Source organism: Narcine bancroftii, chromosome 4 (genome assembly GCF_036971445.1).
Source record: "Narcine bancroftii isolate sNarBan1 chromosome 4, sNarBan1.hap1, whole genome shotgun sequence".
Taxonomy (NCBI): domain Eukaryota; kingdom Metazoa; phylum Chordata; class Chondrichthyes; order Torpediniformes; family Narcinidae; genus Narcine; species Narcine bancroftii.
The window spans coordinates 212,554,679-212,577,149 of NC_091472.1; the positions used below are offsets into that span (position 1 = coordinate 212,554,679).

A 22,471-nucleotide genomic window follows, 5' to 3' on the forward strand; every position below is an offset into this window, starting at 1 on the left:
ATGGTTTACCCAAACCATACTATGTTTAAATTTAGAGAAAATTAGAAACTCTGTCTATGAATCCCCTTCTAAGTTTGAGTTAACCTGGCGACCATTTATTCAATATTTTCATTTGTGGTGAGTTGATCTGGCTCTGTTTTCTTTCTATGATTATGTATGATAATTGGGCTGTAAGATGAGATCGGAGTGATCGGCGTGGTTTAGCTATATCTGTAGGTTTTTTTAAAAGTTTTTTTAAAATTCAGATTTGTTTTTTCTTCTTTTTTGGGTTTTTTTTTCTCTTTTTTCATATATTGTTATTAATTATATCTTTTTTTAGAGATAGTTCACACCCTAAACTGATCAAAAAAATTTTTTTTATGATATATTTTTATTCTGTAATATTATTGTTTAATATCTCTGTATTAATTCATTACTTATTATGTATTTTTGTTATATCTCTTTGAACTGTATGTGTTTATAAATTATAATAATAATAAAAAGATTGAAAAAGAAAGAAAGATAGAATATTTACATTTTGATTTATGTTGATTAGATTTTAATATGTATGTTTAATTTTTTCTCTTTCTTTATGACTCTCCTTAGGAGAGCTAGCTGAAGGTGGGGAGGGTTTTTTTTCTCTCTTTTTTTTCTATAAAATATAACTTTCATGTTTTTGGTTTATTGTTGTATATGTTATTTACTATCTGTATTTTGAATGAATAAATAAAGTTAAAAAAAAGAAAGTCAGGCCAACACTGTAATTTCATGAGACATTTTTTTTGCCTTTTTTGGCTATAGGATGCAATATAAAAGTAGAAGATAATGAAGGAACTGCATCCACTTACTAGACAACAACTGAAGGACTAAACAGCTGTAAAGATTAGAAAGGAGACTTACAATGGTATTAACTAGCTGGAGAATTTTCATTTGGAAAATTTGTCAAGGCTGACTGCTTTCTGGATCCATACCTGATAGTGACACACCTAGAGCTGGAGAGTGGGATTATCCTAAATATTTTTGATCAGCATTTGGTGTCATAAATTTGTAGAATTCCAAAGTCCAGTTTTCCCTGGAATGTATAGTTAAATACTACACCACATTTTAGCATTAAATTATAATGAGGACTGTTCACTTGCATTAAAAATTGGTTAAAAATGTCAAACCACAAGTGGGAAAATAATACCAAAATTCATATTGATAACGTTTGAATTTTAAAATAACAATTATTGCAATGGTTGCCTCATTCAAAATTAATCTAGAAATCCAGAATCAGTCTGTAACCAGGTAGCATTTTTACACACAAACCTCAAGAGAAGAGATTTTCATACATCACAAGGACAATCTTTCCACAAGGATAAAGCCACTGGCTGTCCAGAATCAAGAAAGTACCTGTTTTTCATGAGGCGGATTTCTCGTTTGCGAGTGGTTTCCTCAGCGTTTTGGGGCTGGTTCTGAAGTACTGGGGATGATGCCATTACCATTCCCTGGCCAGCAGTAGAGTTTGGAGTGGTACGGATTTGATAAGTCTGGACATCACCAGTGGCACCTGCAAGAAGGAAGGAAAGGATTATTTAGAACGATGGTATACACATCATTTGTCATTTCAATTAGTTAAGGAACTATCTTTGTCCACAGTGTTCTGCAGGGATAACATAAACAGTGTCCAGTGTCACAGACGTCCAAGTGCTTTGAGCGTCTGGTGAATGAACGCATCAAAGAGCATCTTCCAGCGACATTGGGCCCTTTACAGTTTGTCTACCATCCAAACCGGTCCACACCCTTCACTCTCCCCTTTGTCCTGACTCACCTAGAGAACTATATTTCATATGCCAGGCTGTTGTTCATTGACTTCAGCTTGGCATTCAACAAGATTATACCTCAGAGGCTGGTGGATAAACTGTTCCTTGCAACTTGATCCTGGATTTCTTGACCAAAAGACCAGTCTGTCTGAGTTGGCAGCAAATCCTCAATCACCATCACACTAAGCACTGGAGTATCTCCAGGCTGTGTGTCAGCTCACTTCTGTTTACACTGCTGACTATCAAATGCATTGTCAGGTTCAGTTCTAACAGAATCATCAAGTTTGTGGGTGACACAACAGTAGTAGGGCCTCATAGACAGGAGGTTGAAAGGCTCACAAAATGGTACAAGAACAACCCAAGTTTCAACGTGGCCAGTCTCAACAAAGGAAGCGATTATGGACTTCAGGAGGAAGAAGAGTGACCATTCTCCAGCTGAGAGGATCACTGGGGTCTCTCTTTCCTCTAAAGTTGACATTTACTGGAAGCATTGTCTAAAAAGGGGGCTTGTAATTATAGAAGACCCTTTCTATCCAGTGCACAATGTTTTCAACCCATTGCTATTAAGATGGTACAGAAGCATCAAAATCAGGACTGCCAGGCTGGGAAATAGCTTCTTCCCACAGGCTGTGTGACTGACAAACAGTATTCTGTAACCATGAAAATATATATGTATTTATTTTGATTAAGTGATAATTATGTACTGTGCATAGTGTTTTGTTGCACAGACAATGGCCTGGAAAGGTATTGTTTCATCGGGTTGTATACGTAAAATCAGGTGATAATAATCTTGAACTTGAAATTGTTTTAAATATGATTTTCTGTTAACTTCCCAGTACCAGGGTTTACTCGGCTTGTAAACACTCGGACAGTGTTTGAAAGTAAAATCCTGCAACTGTGGGGTCTGGGCCCAAGAGGGTAATGCCTATACTCAGCAGTGGCCATAAGGGGGTTGCACCCTCCCAGGAAAGCACCAGAAACAGGGAAAACACACCCCATTGAGGGCAAGTATAGATGATGACCCTGCAGTGGACCAGCAAGGTGCTCAGTGGCTTAAGGACCTTACAGGATAGTGACAATGGCAGCAGCAGCAGACCAGCGAGGAGCTCAGCAAGCTGAAGGACCCATACAATTTTCAGGGTGTCAGTAACTTGGGGGTCAAGAGACCTGCACGGGCTTCAGGCTTGTTGAGACTGGCTTATGAGATGTAGGTATCAAATCAGGGATATGAGAGAGTTTTGAGGGCAAGATGGGTTCCTGAAGAGCCTCGGCGGCTGAAGGCTTCGTGATCGTGTCAGAGGTTTGAATCTGGAGCTCAGGTGGCCGAAAGATTGAACACGAGTCTATGCAGATGCAGACTGCAGGAGCACTGAAAGCGAATCCATGGACACTCAGTGTCTCTGAAGGAACTCTTTTTTTCTCTTGCTGTAAGCAGCGCCAGGTAACACAAATGGCAACTCGTTCTTTGTCTGCTTTATGGCAGGCAGAAGGCAATATATACATGTTCTGTACTATTACATTACAAAAACAGAATATTGAATGACTTAGAACCATAGGACACTACATCACAAAAACAGATTCCTTCAGCCCTTCTAGTCTGTGCCAAATCTTTTTTTTTACCTAGTGCCACTGACCTGCACCTAGTCCATTGCCATTCATACCTCTCCCATCCATGTACCGAATTCCTCTTAAATGTCAAAATTGAGCCTGCATTCAACATTTCAGCTGGCAGCTTTTTCCACTCTCCCACCACTCTCTGTGTGAAGAAGTTTCCCCCTCATGGGCCCCCTAAACTTTTCCCCTTTCACTATTAATCCATGCCCTCTGGTTTGCATCTCACCAACCCTCAGTGAAAAAGCCATCTACATTTACTTTTTCTATCCTCCTCTCAATTTTAAATACCTCTAACAAATCTCCCCTCATTCTTCTATGCTCCAGGGAATAAAGTCCTAACCTGTTTAACCTTTCCCTGTAACTCAGTTATTGAAGTCCGGGCAACATCCTAGTAAATTTTCTCTGCTTTTTTTAAAATCTTAATTGTTGTTTAATTTAGACATATAACACAGTAACGGGCCATTTTGGCCCACAAGTTTGTGCCGTCCAATTTTCACTCAATTAACCTACACCCTCGGTATGCTCCGAACAGTGGGAAGACACCGAAGACCCCAGGGAAAACCCACAGAGACGGGAAAAATGTACAAATTCCTTACAGTGTAATGATTATAATATTTTGGGAGAATTTGGTAATATTTGGAGAGATTTGGCAAGATTTAGAGTAGGTTACATACATACACACATTTTAAAACATCTTATTTGAAAGACTGAAGAATTCATATTCAATAACATTACAGAAAGAATGGAGAATGTAAGCACATTTCACAAGTTGGTGTTAACTGAACTGACGTCATAAATTGTTTGGACCTGGTGCCAGAATGGCTACAAGTACCTTTCTGCAGGGTGCTTACAGGAAGGTCACTCCTGGGTTTTGTTTATCTAACAACAGCTTGAGCAGAAGAAAGAACTCCTGTTGTTTGCTGAAGAAGGTGGGGGTTTTCCAAGTGAGCACATCACATGGTTTTTCTGGAAGGCAGTTAGAGAGGGGGAGGAGGAAGGGAGAGAGGAGGAGAGAGGGGGAGGATGGAAGGAGAGGGGGGAGGAGAGAGGGGGAGGAGGGAGAGAGGGGGAGGGAGGGAGAGAGGGGAGGGAGGAAGAGAGGGGGAGGGAGGGAGAGGGGGAGGGAGGGAGAGGGGGAGGGAGGGAGAGGGGGAGGGAGGGAGAGGGGGAGGGAGGGAGAGGGGGAGGGAGGGAGAGGGGGAGGGAGGGAGAGGGGGAGGGAGGGAGAGGGGGAGGGAGGGAGAGGGGAAGAGAAGCCCTCTCAGCTTGTGTGTGACACTGAAAAGCAGTTGAACAGTGCAAGCCAGGAAGAGCTGGCTGGAACAACAAATCTCTCTCTGAAAACCTACAAAGAACCTTCCTGAGCGGTAAACAATTACCTTTCAAGCACCAAGGCCTGGTGAACTTTATACATGTTGAATTCTGTGCACAGTATAAGAATTGCCTGCATCCAGAGAACTTGGAAGAAGGAGAAGTGAGATTGAACTGTGAACCAAAGAACTTTTCATAAATTTACACACACCTTACATACACGTCTGCTTAGAATTAGAAGGGGGTTAATTTGGGTTAGTTAAGTTTGATTCTATTTTCATGTTTAAAGTTGATTAAAAATAACTTTTGTTTTAAAAACCACTCGTCTTGGTAAATGTCTATTGCTGCTGGGTTTTGGGGTCCTTTGGGCTCGTAACAACAGACAGTGCAGGATTTGAACCCTGGCCCCGATCACTGGTGCTGTAAAGGCATTGTGCTTACCTTGATGCCAATCGTGCTATCACTTTGCATATAACCTCTTTGTGGAGTGAAACACGAAAGTCAGCAGACTCTGTGGTCGTAGTAGAAATGTAGAATTGCTGGAGGAACTAAGCGGGTTTTCCAGTATCCAGAAGAGGTAAAGATATATAACTGATGTTTTGGGCCTGAGCCCTTCTTCAAGAGAGTTCAGGTCCAAAATATTGGTTATAGATCTTTACCTCCAATAAATTCTGAGACCTGCTGAGTTCCTCCAGCATCTCTGTGTTTTTACTATAATTTCTTATTAACCTTTAAATCGCATTTAATAATTGCAAGCAGTTTAATTTTCCATTTAAAAAATCAAAACAAAACTGAAAATACTGTGTGCCAAGTGATGGCAATTCACTTTTCTTTTAGAAAGTGAGTGCCTCATGTTAATTACAGTTTAAAAATGAAGCCTGGAATGTTGATGTGATGTAAATAATGGGTAATAGTTGAGGCAAAAGCAATCATCTTGGTTCTGAGTCAAAATATCAATCCAATCAATAGAATTGTTTTCATGTTAAAGCCCCTTTTGCATACAACTTTATGGTGTACAGGTATACCCTGCTTTACAAAACGAGAGCGTTCCTATGGAACCTTTCGTAAGTCAAAATGGCATAAAGCGAAGAAGTGATTACCAATGATTTCTATGGTAACATTTTTTGAGCATTCCCAGACCCAAAAAATAACCCACCAATAACACACAAAACCTCAAACACTAACATATAGTAAAAACAGGAATGATAATGATAAATACACAGCCTATATTAAGCAGAAATAATGTATGTACATTGTAGTTTCACCTACCAGAATTGGTAAGACAGCGAGTTTCGACAGCCCCACCGGCCACTTTTTTTGTAAAAGCAAACACGACTTTCTTCGTAAAATTAAATTTTCATAATTCGAGTAATTATAAAGCAGGGTATACCTGTATCTAGCATTTCCTTGTGGTTTTTAACTAACCTCAGCTTGAAAATTAAAAAAATTTAAATCAAAGAAATTTAGACATACAAGCTCTTTTGGCCCACAAGCTTGTGCCACCCAATTACATCCAAATGACCTACAACTCTGTACGTTTTGGAAAGGTGGGAGGAAACACACAAAGTTGTGGGGAGAAACAATCCTCTTACAGAAAACAGCAAATTCAAACCCGGATCACTGGTGTTGTTACAGCGTGGTGCTGACCGTGCTGCCCATGTTACACAATCAGCAAAATATTTTCATCACCAATCCATTTAAGAGATAATATTCCCCTCAATTCCTCCCACCAAGCTACTTTCTTCCAGGTGATACACCTCCTGTGTCCTTAATCTTCTCCCGACTATCAACAGCCTCTCGAAAAAGGCCTCCCATCCCTTCCCATGGTTGCTTTGAGGTACTGCTCTCCTCTGTCCAGGTACAAACATTAGAACCACCTATCTCTTCCCAAGAAGTTTCTCTTCAACTTGACCTGATCAAACTGCTGCTACATTCACTCATCCTTTCTTCCCAAATCTCAATGATCAGATTTCTGCCTGCAATCCAATGCCAATTTGACTTCAAGCTCCATGCTGAAATCTGGTTGGTCAATCAGCTTAAGAAAAATGTTTAATATAGAGAGAGAGGGCCAAAACACAGCAGTTGTAAGATCATAACATTCAATTTGTACTTCAGAATCTATTTAGAGAAATGCAATAAATTGAAATGCCAAAGTGCACACTAATGGCAGTAAGCTGCAATTATTTTCTTTGCCACCAGCTGGCTCCACTGGTTGCTCATCTTCAGACTCCAGTCCAGGTACATGATCCTTTATCCGGACATCTAAAATCCGGAAAGCTCCAAAATCTGGCAAGTGGGGACAAGTGGTTGGGGGAATGCTGCTTTCTTTAAAACATCAAAAGGTAAAATCCTGTCCTTGTGCTAACCCATGTTCCATTTTAAAATAATCCAAATTATGAACATAAAAAATTAAATATTTTAATTGTCATAAGAATCGTTAATGTAACAGAATGACCATGGGCTGCATGAAACAGAAACATAGAAGATAGGAGCAGGAGTAGGTCATTCAACCCTTCGAGCCTGCTCCACCAATCAACAAGATCATGGCTGATCTTAAAGTTCAGTACCCCGTCCCCGCCTTCTCTCCGTAACCTTTAATACCCTTATACTGAAGAAATATATCTAATTCCCTCTTAAATATATTTAATGAACCTGCCTCCACTGCCCTCTGTGGCAATGAATTCCACAGATTCACCATCCTCTGGGTAAAGAAATTCCTCCTCATCTCGGTCCTAAATGGTTTGCCTATTATCCTCAAACCATGGCCCCGGGTTCTGGATTTTCCCATCATTGGAAACATCCCATCTGCATCCATTCTGTCCAGTCCTGCCAGAATTTTATATGTCTCTATGAGATCCCCTTTCAATCTTCTAAACTCCAGCGAGTACAATCCCAATTTGTGCAATCTTTCCTCATAAGTCATTCCTGCCATTCCAGGTATCAACCTGGTGAATCGCCTCTGCACTCCCTCCATTGCAAGAACATCCTTCCTTAGATAAGGTGACCAAAACTGCACACAATACTCCAGGTGTGGTCTCACCAAGGCCCTGTACAGCTGCAGTAAGGTATCCTTGTTCCTATACTCAAACCCTCTTGATATGAAGGCCAACATACCATTTGCCTTTTTAACCGCCTGCTGTACCTGCATGCTCGCCTTCAGAGACTGGTGTACAAGTACCCCTAGGTCTCTGCACTTCCCTATCTCTTAATCTATTGCCATTCAAATAGTAATCTGCCCTCCGGTTTGTATTACCAAAGTGGATAACCTCACATTTATCCACATTGTAGTGCATTTGCCATGTATCTGCCCAGTCCCTCAATTTATCCAAATCACACTGGAGCTTCCTGACCCCCTCTTCCATGCACACCTCCTAGCTTAGTGTCATCTGCAAATTTGGAGATATTACATCCAATACCCTCATCCAGATCATTAATGTAAATTGTGAACAGCTGGGGTCCCAGTACAGATCCTTGTGGCACCCCACTGGTCACCGCCTGCCACTCAGAAAACGAGCCATTTATCCCAACTCTCTGTCTTCTACCTGCCAGCCAGTTCTCAATCCACATCAATACTTTGCCCCCAATCCCATGAGCCTTGATTTTGTAAGCCAGTCATTTATGTGGGACCTTATCGAAGGCCTTTTGGAAGTCCAGGTACACCACATCCACTGGCTCTCCCCCATCTATTTTACCTGTCACCATCTCAAAGAATTCCAATAGATTTGTCAAGCACGATTTGCCTTTTGTAAATCCATGTTGACTCTGTCCGATCCCTTCTCTGCTAGTCATATGCTCCGCTATCACATCCTTAATAATGGATTCCATCATTTTGCCCACTACTGATGTAAGGCTCACAGGCCTATAATTCCCTGCTTTTTCTCTACCCCCCTTTTTAAATAGTGGGGTAACATTAGCTACCCTCCAATCCATGGGTACTGATCCTGAGTCTATCGAGTTCTGGAAAATAATTCTTAAAGCATCTGCTATCTGAATGGCCACTTCCTTAAGTACCCTAGGATGTAGATTATCAGGCCCTTGGGCTTTATCTGCCTTCAATCCCATCAATTTCCCCAAGACCATGTCCTTAGAGATACTGATTTCTTTCAGTTCCTCCCTTGCATTAGTCTCTGTTTCCCAACATCCTTGGGAGGTTATTTGTATCCTCTCTTGTAAAAACAGAACTAAAGTAAGAATTTAATTGGTCTGCTATTTTCTTATTCCCCATTATATATATTCCCCTGATTCCGACTGCAAAGGACCTACTCTGGATTTCACCAATCTTTTCCTCTTGACATATTTATAAAAGCTTTGCCATTCACCTGTTCCTCAAGGCAGAACAAATATTTTGTAGACTTGGGTGTTTCATTGATCTATCGAAATGGAATGCACACTCCCAGAATGTTCTGATAGCTTTTTACAGCTCAAGCTATAGACAACACCTTCTTCAATGTTTCTGATTATCGGAGACTTCCAATAGCAGCTTGAGTAACTGAATACCATTTAAAAAGGCTGGACACATTTAAATGATAACATTATTAGGATATTGATATTAATTAAAAATAATTTCCAGTGAAACATGATGGTCTGCAGACACTGTGATCGCAGTGAATGTAAAGTGGGTTGAGTCAAAGGAGAAGTTACTGAGGGCAAATACAAGTACTGCCAGCAAGAGGAAGGTGGTGGTCATCCACGATGCTACTACCACCAGACACATCTTCACTTCTCCTCCCCTCTCCACCTTCCGCAGGGAACTGCTCCCTCTGTAACTCCCTCCTTCCTCACTTCCCACCAATCACTTCCTTGTCACCTACCCCTGCAACTGCAAGAGATGCTCCACTTGCGCCCACACTTCCTCCCTCATGACAATTCGGGGCACCAAACAGTCCTTCCAAGTGAAGCAACATTTCTTTCGTGAATCTGCAGGGATCATGTACTGCAACTGATGCTCACGTTATGGTCTCCTCTACATCAGAGAGACTGGGAGATCGCTTTGTTGAGCACCTTGGCTCTGTCCAGTGGCCATCGATTTTAATTCCCCATCTCATTCCCTTGCTGACATGCCTGTTCATGGTTTAATCCACTGGCAGACTGAGACCATCCGTAAATTGGAGGAACAACACCCCATATTCTGCTGGGCACCCTCCAACCAGATGGCATTAACATTGACTTCTCTGGTTTCCATCAGCTCCCCCACTTCCCAGCTATCTCTGTCCTTTAGCTCTATTTCTCTCTTTTTTCCCCGTCTCCTTTCCCCCAGCACTACATTCACAGAGCCAACCCCGCCCCTCCCCAATTTTTCCCTTCCCTCTCTTCTGTCCTCCTATTCATATCCAAATAATGCATTGTCTTTTAGTCTGTCTGTCCTTCTCCCCCAGCCCTTCCTTTTGATGAACTGACATTGGCAAAATGGCTTCTGTGGTCTACTGCTCTACAAATAACTGGTTTATGATTTAACACCGCCCTGTTTTTGGCAAAAATTATTTAACAAATCATATTTCATATTCATACACCTTATTTTCTTACAATATGGGAGACCATCAGCGAATACAAAACATTAGTAAAATCACTGTTATCCATAATCTAAACAACCGGCAGCCTCAATCAACCGGTAAAAAAAAACCAAATCGCAGTAAAAATTAAAGAAGTTTAAAGTTGGTGCGTCTTGAGGTTAGTTCACCCAACACACAATCTCAAGCCACTGGAAAATTCACTTAACTGGCACCCCCCAATCCCCATCGGTGCTGGATACCAGGGATTTTACTGTTTAAGGGAAGGGATCAACAATCAAACAATAACATTAACATTTTAAATAACCCCACTATAACAGCTCTCTTTATTAGCCTCTGCCTGAGGCTAACCACCATGTAGCATTTCTCAGCACTCATTCCTACCGAAGAATTCCGACCAGCTCAAATGATGAACCATGTTGGCAATGCCGAAGAATGCAAGTGACCTGACAGTTTGCCTCAGTAAATGTGCAGTGGAAACTCCCCATAGCTATGAAATTGAAGATACGAGTATTATTTTTGACAAGTCCCTGACTCACCTTGTACCACCACTTGGCTGCTGGGCACAAAGATCTGTTGCCCATCAGGACTTTGGGCGTACTGTACTATGGTCGCTCCACCTTGACCTGTTGCTGTGTTACTCATTGTTAGCGTCTGGAGTCCTTGTACCCCGTCTGTGCCATTGTTGGGCAGTTGAATCGCACCTCCCTGTGTGATGGCAACTGCAAAGAAGGATGAGAAATTGAAACTTGCAATCCAAGAGATGTACAACCACAAGGATGCAGTGAATTCTCTTCAGTTGTAACTAAAAGTCGTTATTCTTTTGTGATGGGCTGAGAGACAAAGAGAAATTCCATTACAACTCTTCCCAGATAGCAGATCTTGGTTTTTGATCAGCAACAGGACTTGCTACAAAACCTGAATATTTCCATGATTCTTTGTGCAAAAAGAACTATTTAAACTATCCCAAGGCATTATAAAAAGAGTGAGCAACAGCAAGTTGAACATCAAAGAGGTTGGTTGATAGAAGAGAGAAGGGAAACATCTAAAATTTAGGAAATTCCATGGTTATGCAACATTGTTGCAATTGGTGAATGTGGGAGATGTAGAAGATGCCTAGTTGAGTGGTGCCACAACAACCACCTTGCACTCAATGTTAGCAAACCCAAGGAGCTGATTGCAGACTTCAGGAAGGGGAAATCAGGAGAAAACAAACCAGTCCTCATCGAAGGGTCACCAGTGGAAAGGGTCGGGAGTTTCAAGTTGCTGGGTGTCAATGTCTCTAAGGATCTGTCATGGGGCCTCCCTGTCAATGAAGGTATGAGGAGATATGGAATGTTGCAAATCTCTTGCAAACTTCTACAGGGGTACCGTGGATGGCATTCTGATTGGTTGTACCACTGTTTGATATGGAGGTGCCAATGCACAGGACAGGAAAAGACTGCTGAGAGTTGTGAATTCAGCAGTGCCATTATGGGCATCAGTCTCCACTCCATCGAACACATCTACAAGAGCCGGAGTCTTAAGAAAGCAGCCTCTATCAAGGCCCTTAGCACCCAGGCCACGTTCTCTTCACACTGTTACCATCGGGAAAAAGGTACAGGTACACGATCCTTTATCTGGAACCCTTGGGGGACAGTGTGTTCCGAATTTTGGATTTTTTCTGGATTTCGGAAAGCCCACCCGAATTGTGCTACCGTATCCACAACCACCCCCTTCCAGTTGCCCAGCTGCCTTCCCCAAACGCGATCCCCTGGCCGCCCGGATGTCTTCCCTGACCACCGGTCCCCCGACCACTGGTCCCTCAGCCTCCTCCCCCAACCACTGGTCCCCACTTGCCAGATTTTGGAGCTTTCCGGATTTTAGATGTCTGGATAAAGGATCGTGTACCTGTACTGGAGCCTGAAGATGAGCACCCAGTGGCACAAGAACAGATTCTTCCCCTCCACCATCAAGTTTCTGAATGGACAATGACCCACAGACACTAGCTCACTTTCTCTAATCTCTGCACAAATCTATTTATTTTAAATGACATTTTATAGCAATATTTGCGCTGTAATGCTGTCACAAAACAACAGATGTTGTAACATATTCATGACAATAAGTTCTGATTCTGATTAAGGCCAAAGGGTAAACACAATCTCTGAACAACATCCTGGGTTGTTAACACAGTGATCAATGTGTTACAGCCATTCAGATCCAGGAAATTTGTCCCTTTGGAATACACAACTCACCGCTACAAAATCAGGATAAGGAATAAAATTTTTATCTCACAACGTTTACCAAGGCAGATGACATGGCTTTGTGTTATGGAGTTGCTGGTAAAAAATTCAGAATTACTTTTGGATTTTAGCTCAAGTTATAGACCCAACAGAGTTGACAATGGCATCCATCAAGGTTGGATGCTGAACCTTCCAAAAGAATTTAATAATCCTGGCCATTCATCATCCAAGGTGGGAAGAGTAGCTGAGAAGAGAAATGTAAGGAAAAGGTGTAACTTTTAAAATTAATATTTAAAAGGTAAATTGGGAGTAGCAGCTTCCACTAATAGAGCAAGTTTTGGGAAAATGACAGAATCTGGTTTTCCGAGTTCAAGCATTTAGTTTCAATGAAGATATATCAGGTTAATTCTTGGAATGACAGGGTTAACACAAGAAGAATGGGCTGAAATTTACTGCAGAAGAATCTTATCAAATGCACAAAAACCAGAAGGGAACAGGGCAGCTGATGAGAGCATTGCTTCCCTCAGAAGCAGTATCTAGAATTAGGGAGCATAGATTGAAAATAGGGGACATCCATTTAAGGTGGAGTTTCTTCTCTCAGAGAGGAGTGAATTTTTGGAATTTGCCTGAACTGGAGAACTATGGAGGCAGTCTCAAGAGGCATGCATTGGGGGGGGGGGGGGGGGGGGGGGGGGGGAGTTGTGTTGAATTTTGATTGGTGCACCATGATATTTCTGAATGTGACAGCAGGCTCATTGGGTTGATGCCTGTTGTGCAGCTGGTTCTTCTAGAGAGGGACTGCACAGTAAAAGCCCTTTGGACCAGTGAGTTCATGCTGACCCGAACAATTGATCAGCAAACTCCAAGACATGGGAATCAACACCCCACTGATTAATTGGATCCTGGATTTCCTCACCTCCAGACCACAAGCAGTGAGTATTGGTATGAATAGTTCTTCCACAATCTCCATCAGTATTGGAGCAACACAGGGCTGCGCTCTTAGTCCCCTGTGTTACTTGTTATACACCTATGATAGCGTGGCTTGGATCATTTACAAAGTCTGCAGGCATCATGGTTGAAGTAAATACAGAAAACTGAGTTTCTCCAGCATTGTGTTTTTACTTTTAACATCATCTCTTCAAACTCACTGACAATACACATTAGTGGATTGTATAAAAAGGGGCGATGAGTCAACATTCAGGAGGGAGATTGAAAACTTGACTGAATGGTGCATCAACAAACTTGCACTCAATGGCAAGAAACCAAGGAGCTGATTGTTGACTTCAGGAAGGTATACGATCCAGTGATCATTGGGGGAAATCAGAGATGAAATGGGCAAGCAAATTCAAGTTCTTGGGAGTCACCATTTCGGCGGATCTTTCCTGCACCCCACACGTTAACAGGATCGTGAAGAAAGTATGCCTGCGCTTCTACTTACTCAGGAATTTGCAGAGATTTGGCATGACATCAGAAATCCTGCCAAATTTCTACAGATGTATGATGGAAAATGTGCTGATCGACTGCATCACGGCCTGGTAGGGGGACACCAATACCTCTGAGCGTAAACCCTTGCAAAAGGTAGTGAACACAGCCCAGGGCATTATAGCCAAAATCCTCCCCACCATTGAGAACATCTACAGGGAACGCTGCTGTTGGAGGACAGCAGCAGTCATCAAGGACCCACACCACCCAGCACATGCTCGGTTCTTGCTGTTACCATCAGGAAAGAGGTATAGGTACCACAAGACGCACACCACCAGGTTTAGAAACAGCTGCTACCCCTGCACTATCAGAATCCTCAATAATCAACTCAATCAGGGATTCATTTAAGGACTCTTACTTTTGCACTTTATTGATTTTTTCTCTCTCTCTATGTTGCACAGTTTGTTCACATGCATACATTGAGTAGGTTTTTTTTGCACTGCCAGTAAGTGGCAATTCTGTCTCGCCCACAGAAAAAATGTCAGGGTTGTTTGTGATGTCACATATAATAAATCTGAATCACACATTTATACTAATTGTATGATACTGCCATTGTTCAAATTCTCCTCATACTATTCTCCCAACCCCGAATATTCTACCACTCATCTGCACACTAAAGACAATCTACAGTGCCGAATTAACCTAATGACCTGCCCTCAAATTCCTCCCAAACTCCACAGCTAGCAAGCAAGGTCAGGAGTGAACCTGGGTCAGTGGCATTGAGGCAGTGGCTCCACTAAAGGTGCCACAGTATCAAGATTTTGTAGAAACGTAATTAAACTAAGATATCCGATTAAACAACAGATTTGTCATCCCGCCACAAAACATTGTCCACAGCAAAAATAATCAATACTAAACAGTCCCACTGATGTCCATCAATAAGCACGTAAAAGGCGACAAAGCTAATAATTCTAAGGAATGTGATACTAATGATTGGAAATCTGAGAAAAACTGTTGCATCATCTGACAAGTCATCTTAGGTTTGTATGAGAAAGTGTGGGGTAGGCTCCTGAATAAATACTTCCATAAAATAACCAGAAGACCCAGATGGGAAATGAGGAAAACCTGCTTTGCTATGAACAGATAATAGAACATGAGACCATAAGATAAAGGAGCAGAAGCAGGCTACTCGGCCCATCGAGTCAGCTCTGCCATTCCCTTATGAGTTGATCCATTCTCCCATTCAGCTCCATTCCCCTGTCTTCTCGCCATAATCGTTGATATCCCAACTATTCAGATATATATCAATCTCTGCTTTAAATGTAACCAACGTCTTGGGCTCCACAGCCACCCATATTTCAAACTCCCAAAGATTCTCTCTATCTAAACAAATTCCACTGCATTTCTGTATTAAATGGGCAACCTTCAATCCTGAAGTTGTGTCTTTTTGTCCTAGATTCCCCTGCCATGGGAAACAACTTTGCCACATCTAACATTTTGAGACTCAGCATGCCTTGTCAGGAGCCTACTTGAAGAAGTAACAAAAGAAACTGATGAAGGTAGGGTTGCAGATGCGGTGTATATAAATGTTAGTAAGGCATTTGACATGGGATCTAGGGAATCTTGGCTGTGTGAATTAAAAATGAACTTCATTATAGAAAGCATTAGTGGACGGAAAGTATTCTACCTGAAGATCAGTGACTAACTAGTGAAGTTCTGCATGGATCTGTTCTGGACCCCTGTTCTTTGCAATTTTTTTTATAGAGGGATAGGTCAGCAAGTTTACAGATGACACTAAGGTTGGAGGTGTTGAAGGATGTTGTAGGTTACCACAGTAATATAGTCAGGATGGTGAGATGGGCAGAAAAGTGGCAGATGGGAGTTCAATCTGAACAAGCTTGAAGTGACGCAATTTGGTGGGTCAAACTCAAAAGCAGAGTACATGGTTAATGGTTGGATATATAACAATGTGGAAGAACAGAGGGACCTTGGGGTCGACTTCTCAAGGTCATTGCGCAGGTTGATAGGACAGTTAAGAAGGTGCATGGTATGCTGTGGTTCATTAATCGAGGAATTGAGTTCAGGTGTTGTAAGATACTGTTGCACCTCTATGAATCTCTGGTGAGACCGCACTTTGAATATGGTGGAACATATGTAGAATATGAAGAGATTAATGAGGATGCTGTCTGGATTGAAAAACAAGTCTTATGAGGCAAGGTTAGCAGAGCTAGGGCTTTTCTCTTTGGAGCAAAGAAGGAAAAGAGATGACTTTAGAGGTCTACAACATTATGAGAGGCATAGATAAGGTGGACACCCAGCACCTTTTCTCCGGAATGGAGTAGCAAACACCAGAGGACAAAGTGAAGGGAAGAAAGTTCAGGGGACACATCAGGGTTAAGCTTTGCCGGGGTGGTCGTGAAGGTTGGAACAATAGGGACATTTAAGGGACTCAGTCACATGTATAAAGAAAAATAGAGGGTTATGTAGAGGGGAGGATTTTGTTTTTGGTAGGTATACATGTGTTGGCACAGCATTATGGGCCGAAGGACTGTACTGCGCTGTAATGCTCAATTTTCTATGTATTCTGTTTTGGCGATATTCTGTCTGGAAGTATGGAGAAAAAAAGAGTAATGTTTTCTCTTTGGTAAAATTGAATGGAGAAAAAAAATGCAAAACTTTGGGAAAGAATAGGATAACTCTTGGTAGGAATAGGATACCTCTTTCAAAGATCTGGCAGGATATGTGCGACTTGGAGGGGCACCTGCAGTCACGTGTGCTTTCATGTGCCTGCTGTCCTTGGTGGTAGATGTCACACATTTGGGAACTGTTACAATTGCTGTCATACATTTTGCAGGTGGTAAACAAAGTAGTCACTGTGCTCTGGTGGTGAAAGGAGTTACTGTTTAGGGTAGCTAATAGCCAGACAACTAAGTGGCTTCCTTTGTCCCAGGCAGTGACAAGCTTCTTTTAAGTAACTGAAGCAGCACTTATCCAGGCAAGTGGAGAATATTCCATTATGCCCATAATGCATCTTGCAGATGGCAGAAAGGGCCTGGGGTATCATCACAATATATTCAGCCTCTGTACTCACAGTATTTCTGTAGCTTGTCTCATTGAGTTTCTGATCAGAGGTTAATCCCAGGATTTGGGTCCAGCAATAGTAATACCATTGAACATCAAAGGAGGTTGGCTACTCTCAATCATTGGAGATGGTCATTCACTTTTGTGGCTCGAATGTTGCTTATTGTACTGTCCCATGCCCGAATGCAGCCTAGATCTTGCTTGATGCAAGTACAAGCTGGTTCATATGCTGATTTGCAAATGAAATTTACCCATGCAATCATCCTTCACCATTCTCACTTCTGGAATGAACATCATTGATGACACAGGTAGAGATGGCTGACCCAGGATACCACATCAATGAATTCCTGCAACGATGTTCTGTAGCTGGGATTGATTGGTGGACAACCAAAACCATCTTTCTTAAGTGTAGGATGTGACTCCAATCATTGAAGTGTTTTCACCTCAATGCCACTAAATTCAGCCTTACCAGGGCTCCTTGATTCTATACTCAAATAGTGCCTTTGTGTCCAAGGTGGCCACTCGCACTCTACCTCAAGATTTTAGCTCTTTGATCCAAGCATGGACTAAACTGTGACAGTCACCTTGCCAAAGAGGGCTCTTTTAAGTGGAATGCACGCGATTGAATGCTGCCTGACATCTGTCATTTACTGCTCAGATAATTAAGAGCTGACTGGGTTTGACCTGCTTTGTGAACAGGACACACCTGAGTATTAAAGACCTCGTAATGTGTTGTGTTTGTTACAATGCTGTTTGATGTACAATATTCCCCACATATAACTGGAAAGATCCCAGTACATACTATACTGCCCACTGCTGGTCTGATAGATGGGTGTGGGCATTGTCATCGTAGTTACAGTCGGTGCAGACTCTTCTTCCGATTTCTCCTCTTCGATTCTTGGCACACCAGGGGTATCAGACGAAAGTTCATTCAGGATTTTCCTTGACAAAGAAAGATTCAAGATAATTAGGTTTGTTAGTTGCAAACAAATCTCTCAAACGTAACAAGGAAATTAGTGAAGTAGCTAAATATGCAATGAGGATATAATTATCACCAGAAATCAATCCACAATACCAAGCGAGAAGCAGACATCGCACACAATTATATTGCCAATCAACGGATGTAGCACGCTGTTCTTCATGCTGAATTTCATCATATTTCATGGTATTCATTGCTTGTGTAATATCCCATTTGGAAAATCTTATTTTCAATTCGCTCCATTTTCTCAGACATCCCCATCTTTGTAATCTTCTCATGATTTCCTTTGCTTCATTGTTACTTATAATATCTTCAGCTATCTTGGCTCCAAGCCCCAGATTTCAGTCTCTGAACCTCTCATGATCTTAAGACCATAAGTCATCGGAGCAGAAATAGGCTATTCATCCCATCAAGTCTGTCCTGCCATTTAATCATGAACTGATCCATATTCCCACTAATCTTAAATGTCCTGGCCTCCACAGCAACCTGTGGCAACAAATTCCATAGATATTCCACTCGCTGTCTGAAGAGATTCCTCTGCATCTCTGTTCTAAGTGAACGCCCTTCAATCCTGAATTTGTGCCTTCTTATCCTAGATAAGTGGTTTTCAAACTTTTTCTTTCCACTCACATATCACTTTAAATAATCCCTATGCCATGGGTGGTTAGTAAGGAACTGCTTAAGGTGGTATTTGAGTGGGAAGGGAAGGTTGAGAATCAATACTCTGGACCCAATTGTTACTGAAATATTTTAAGAAAATCTGTCATTGGGCCATTTCCTTTGGAGTTATGAAACCCTGCACATAACGAGTCAATTAGGTACAATTAAAACTGTTTTTCAAACTTTGTCTTTCCACTTATATTCTCTTCTTCTTTGGCTTGGCTTCGCGGACGAAGATTTATGGAGGGGGTAAAAAGTCCACGTCAGCTGCAGGCTCGTTTGTGGCTGACAAGTCCGATGCGGGACAGGCAGACACGATTGCAGCGGTTGCAGGGGAAAATTGGTTGGTTGGGGTTGGGTGTTGGGTTTTTCCTCCTTTGCCTTTTGTCAGTGAGGTGGGCTCTGCGGTCTTCTTCAAAGGAGGTTGCTGCCCGCCAAACTGTGAGGCGCCAAGATGCACGGTTTGAGGCGATATCAGCCCACTGGCGGTGGTCAATGTGGCAGGCACCAAGAGATTTCTTTAGGCAGTCCTTGTACCTTTTCTTTGGTGCACCTCTGTCACGGTGGCCAGTGGAGAGCTCGCCATATAACACGATCTTGGGAAGGCGATGGTCCTCCATTCTGGAGACGTGACCCATCCAGCGCAGCTGGATCTTCAGCAGCGTGGACTCGATGCTGTCGACCTCTGCCATCTCGAGTACTTCGACGTTAGGGATGTAAGCGCTCCAATGGATGTTGAGGATGGAGCGGAGACAACGCTGATGGAAGCGTTCTAGGAGCCGTAGGTGGTGCCGGTAGAGGACCTTCGGAGCCGAACAGGAGTGTGGGTATGACAACGGCTCTGTATACGCTTATCTTTGTGAGGTTTTTCAGTTGGTTGTTTTTCCAGACTCTTTTGTGTAGTCTTCCAAAGGCGCTATTTGCCTTGGCGAGTCTGTTGTCTATCTCATTGTCGATCCTTGCATCTGATGAAATGGTGCAGCCGAGATAGGTAAACTGGTTGACCGTTTTGAGTTTTGTGTGCCCGATGGAGATGTGGGGGGGCTGGTAATCATGGTGGGGAGCTGGCTGATGGAGGACCTCAGTTTTCTTCAGGCTGACTTCCAGGCCAAACATTTTGGCAGTTTCCGCAAAGCAGGACGTCAAGCGCTGAAGAGCTGGCTCTGAATGGGCAACTAAAGCGGCATCGTCTGCAAAGAGTAGTTCACGGACAAGTTTCTCTTGTGTCTTGGTGTGAGCTTGCAGGCGCCTCAGATTGAAGAGACTGCCATCCGTGCGGTACCGGATGTAAACAGCGTCTTCATTGTTGGGGTCTTTCATGGCTTGGTTCAGCATCATGCTGAAGAAGATTGAAAAGAGGGTTGGTGCGAGAACACAGCCTTGCTTCACGCCATTGTTAATGGAGAAGGGTTCAGAGAGCTCATTGTTGTATCTGACCCGACCTTGTTGGTTTTCGTGCAGTTGGATAATCATGTTGAGGAACTTTGGGGGACATCCGATGCGCTCTAGTATTTGCCAAAGCCCTTTCCTGCTCACGGTGTCGAAGGCTTTGGTGAGGTCAACAAAGGTGATGTAGAGTCCTTTGTTTTGTTCTCTGCACTTTTCTTGGAGCTGTCTGAGGGCAAAGACCATGTCAGTAGTTCCTCTGTTTGCGCGAAAGCCGCACTGTGATTCTGGCAGAATATTCTCGGCGACACTAGGCATTATTATATTTAGTAGAATCCTAGCGAAGATTTTGCCTGCAATGGAGAGCAACGTGATTCCCCTGTAGTTTGAGCAGTCTGATTTCTCGCCTTTGTTTTTGTACAGGGTGATGATGGTGGCATCACGAAGATCCTGAGGCAGTTTACCTTGGTCCCAACAAAGCTTGAAAAACTCATGCAGTTTGGCATGCAGAGTTTTGCCGCCAGCCTTCCAGACCTCTGGGGGGGATTCCATCCATACCTGCTGCTTTGCCACTTTTCAGTTGTTCGATTGCCTTATATGTCTCATCCAGCTCTAGCCTTAGGGGCTGTTGAGGGAGCTGGAGCAGGGCGGAATCTTGGACTGAGCGGTTGGCACTGAAAAGAGATTGGAAGTGTTCTGACCATCGGTTGAGGATGGAGATCTTGTCGCTGAGGAGGACTTTGCCGTCTGAGCTGCGCAGCGGGCTTTGGACTTGGGGTGAGGGGCCGTACACAGCCTTTAGAGCCTCGTAGAAACCCCTGAAGTCGCCAATGACCGCGCTGAGCTGGGTTCGTTTGGCGAGGCTAGTCCACCACTCATTTTGGATCTCCCGGAGTTTGCGCTGAAGATGGCTGCATGCGCGACGGAAGGTTTGTTTCTTCTCTGGACAGGACGGCTTTGTAAGGTGAGCCTGGTGGGCAGCTCGCTTCTTTGCCAGCAGCTCCTGGATTTCCTGGCTGTTTTCGTCAAACCAGTCCTTGTTTTTCCTGGAGAAGCCCAGTACCTCTTCAGTGGATTGCAGTATGGTAGTCTTCAACTTATATACTACCTTAAGTAATCCCATACTAATCATTGAGCACCTATAGCATAGAGATTACTTAAGGTAGTATGTGAGTGAAAAGAAAAAGTTTAAAAACTACTGTCCTAGACTCTTACACCATGGGAAACAGCCTTTCTACATCTACTCTGTCCACACCTTTCAACATTCAAAATGTTCAAATGAGATCCCCCTCATTCTAAATTCCAATGAGTACAGACCAAGAGCCATCAAACATTCCTCATATGATGACCCTTTCATTCCCGGAATCATCCTTGTGAACCTCCTCTGAACCCTTTCCAAAGTCAGCACATCCTTTCTTAAATGAGGAGTCCAAAACTGCTCACAACACTCCAAGTGAGATCTCACCAGTGCCACTGAAGACTCAACAACACATCCCTGCTCTTATATTCGATTCCTCTTGAGATGAATGCCAGCATTGCATTTGCCTTCTTCACCAATGACTCAACCTGCAAGTTTACCTTCAGGCTCTCCCGCATTAGGACTCCCTGGTCCATTTGCATTGGGTAATTTCAATTTTCTCCCATTTAAAAATAGTTTGCCCTTCTTCAGCTTCCCTAGTTCTTCAACACTATCTGCTTCTCCACCGAACCTCATGTAATCTGCGAACTTGGCCACAAAACCATAATCCAAAACATTAATATGCAATATAAAAAGCTGTCCCCAACACCAATCCCTCTGGAATACCATTTGCAATTGGCAGCCAACCGGAATATGACCCCTGTATTCCAACTCTTGGCTTCCTGCCAATCAGCCAATGCTCAGCCCATGCTAGTATGTTTCCTGTTATACCATGGGCTCTTATCTTGTTAAGTTGCCTTTTCAAAGGCCTACTGAAAATCCAAATACACAGCATTGACTGAAGCTCCTTTATCCAGCCTGCTTGTCACTTCTGCAAAGAATTCCAATAGGTTGGTCAAGCAAGATTTTCCCTTAAGGAAACCTGCTGGCTTTGGGCCATCTTGTCATTCCACAACCTCATCCTTAACAATCAACTCCAACATCTTCCCAACTGCTGACATCAGGCCTAACTGTCTATAATTTCTTTTCGCTGCCTCCCTCCTTTAAGGCAATCCACAAGATCACCAAGCTTTTAGTCACCTTCCTTCATACAAAAATGTGATTTTGAAAAAAAGTTCTGTATTAACACGCTATTTTCTTATGGGGATTATAAATCAGCAATTTAGAAAGTGGAGATGGGAAAATATTGATCCCCAGTCACCAGTGCTTTGGAGTTAGATGATTAGGGAAAACAATTTAAAAGAGCAAATGTGTTTTTGCACGTCTCTTGATTGTAAGCATCAAAGGACACAAAAACATAACAGCAAGATAACTATTTAAATATTCCATGAATGACACAGAATACAAAACAAAATGTCAGAAATTATTCC

General features: G+C 42.7%; 1 protein-coding gene across 4 annotated transcripts in view; it reads right to left on the reverse strand.

The window, feature by feature from the left end:
* creb1b (cAMP responsive element binding protein 1b) overlaps window positions 1–22,471 on the reverse strand; it is a 128,761-nt gene that overhangs the window by 8,213 nt on the left and 98,077 nt on the right. For all 4 annotated transcript variants that reach the window (XM_069933903.1, XM_069933899.1, XM_069933901.1 and 1 more), the window contains 3 exons: window positions 17,741–17,880; window positions 10,753–10,935; window positions 1,372–1,528 (listed from right to left, as the gene is read on the reverse strand). In XM_069933903.1, the coding sequence (XP_069790004.1) occupies window positions 1,372–1,528; window positions 10,753–10,935; window positions 17,741–17,880 (480 nt within the window). The remainder of the gene's footprint in view (window positions 1–1,371; window positions 1,529–10,752; window positions 10,936–17,740; window positions 17,881–22,471) is intronic.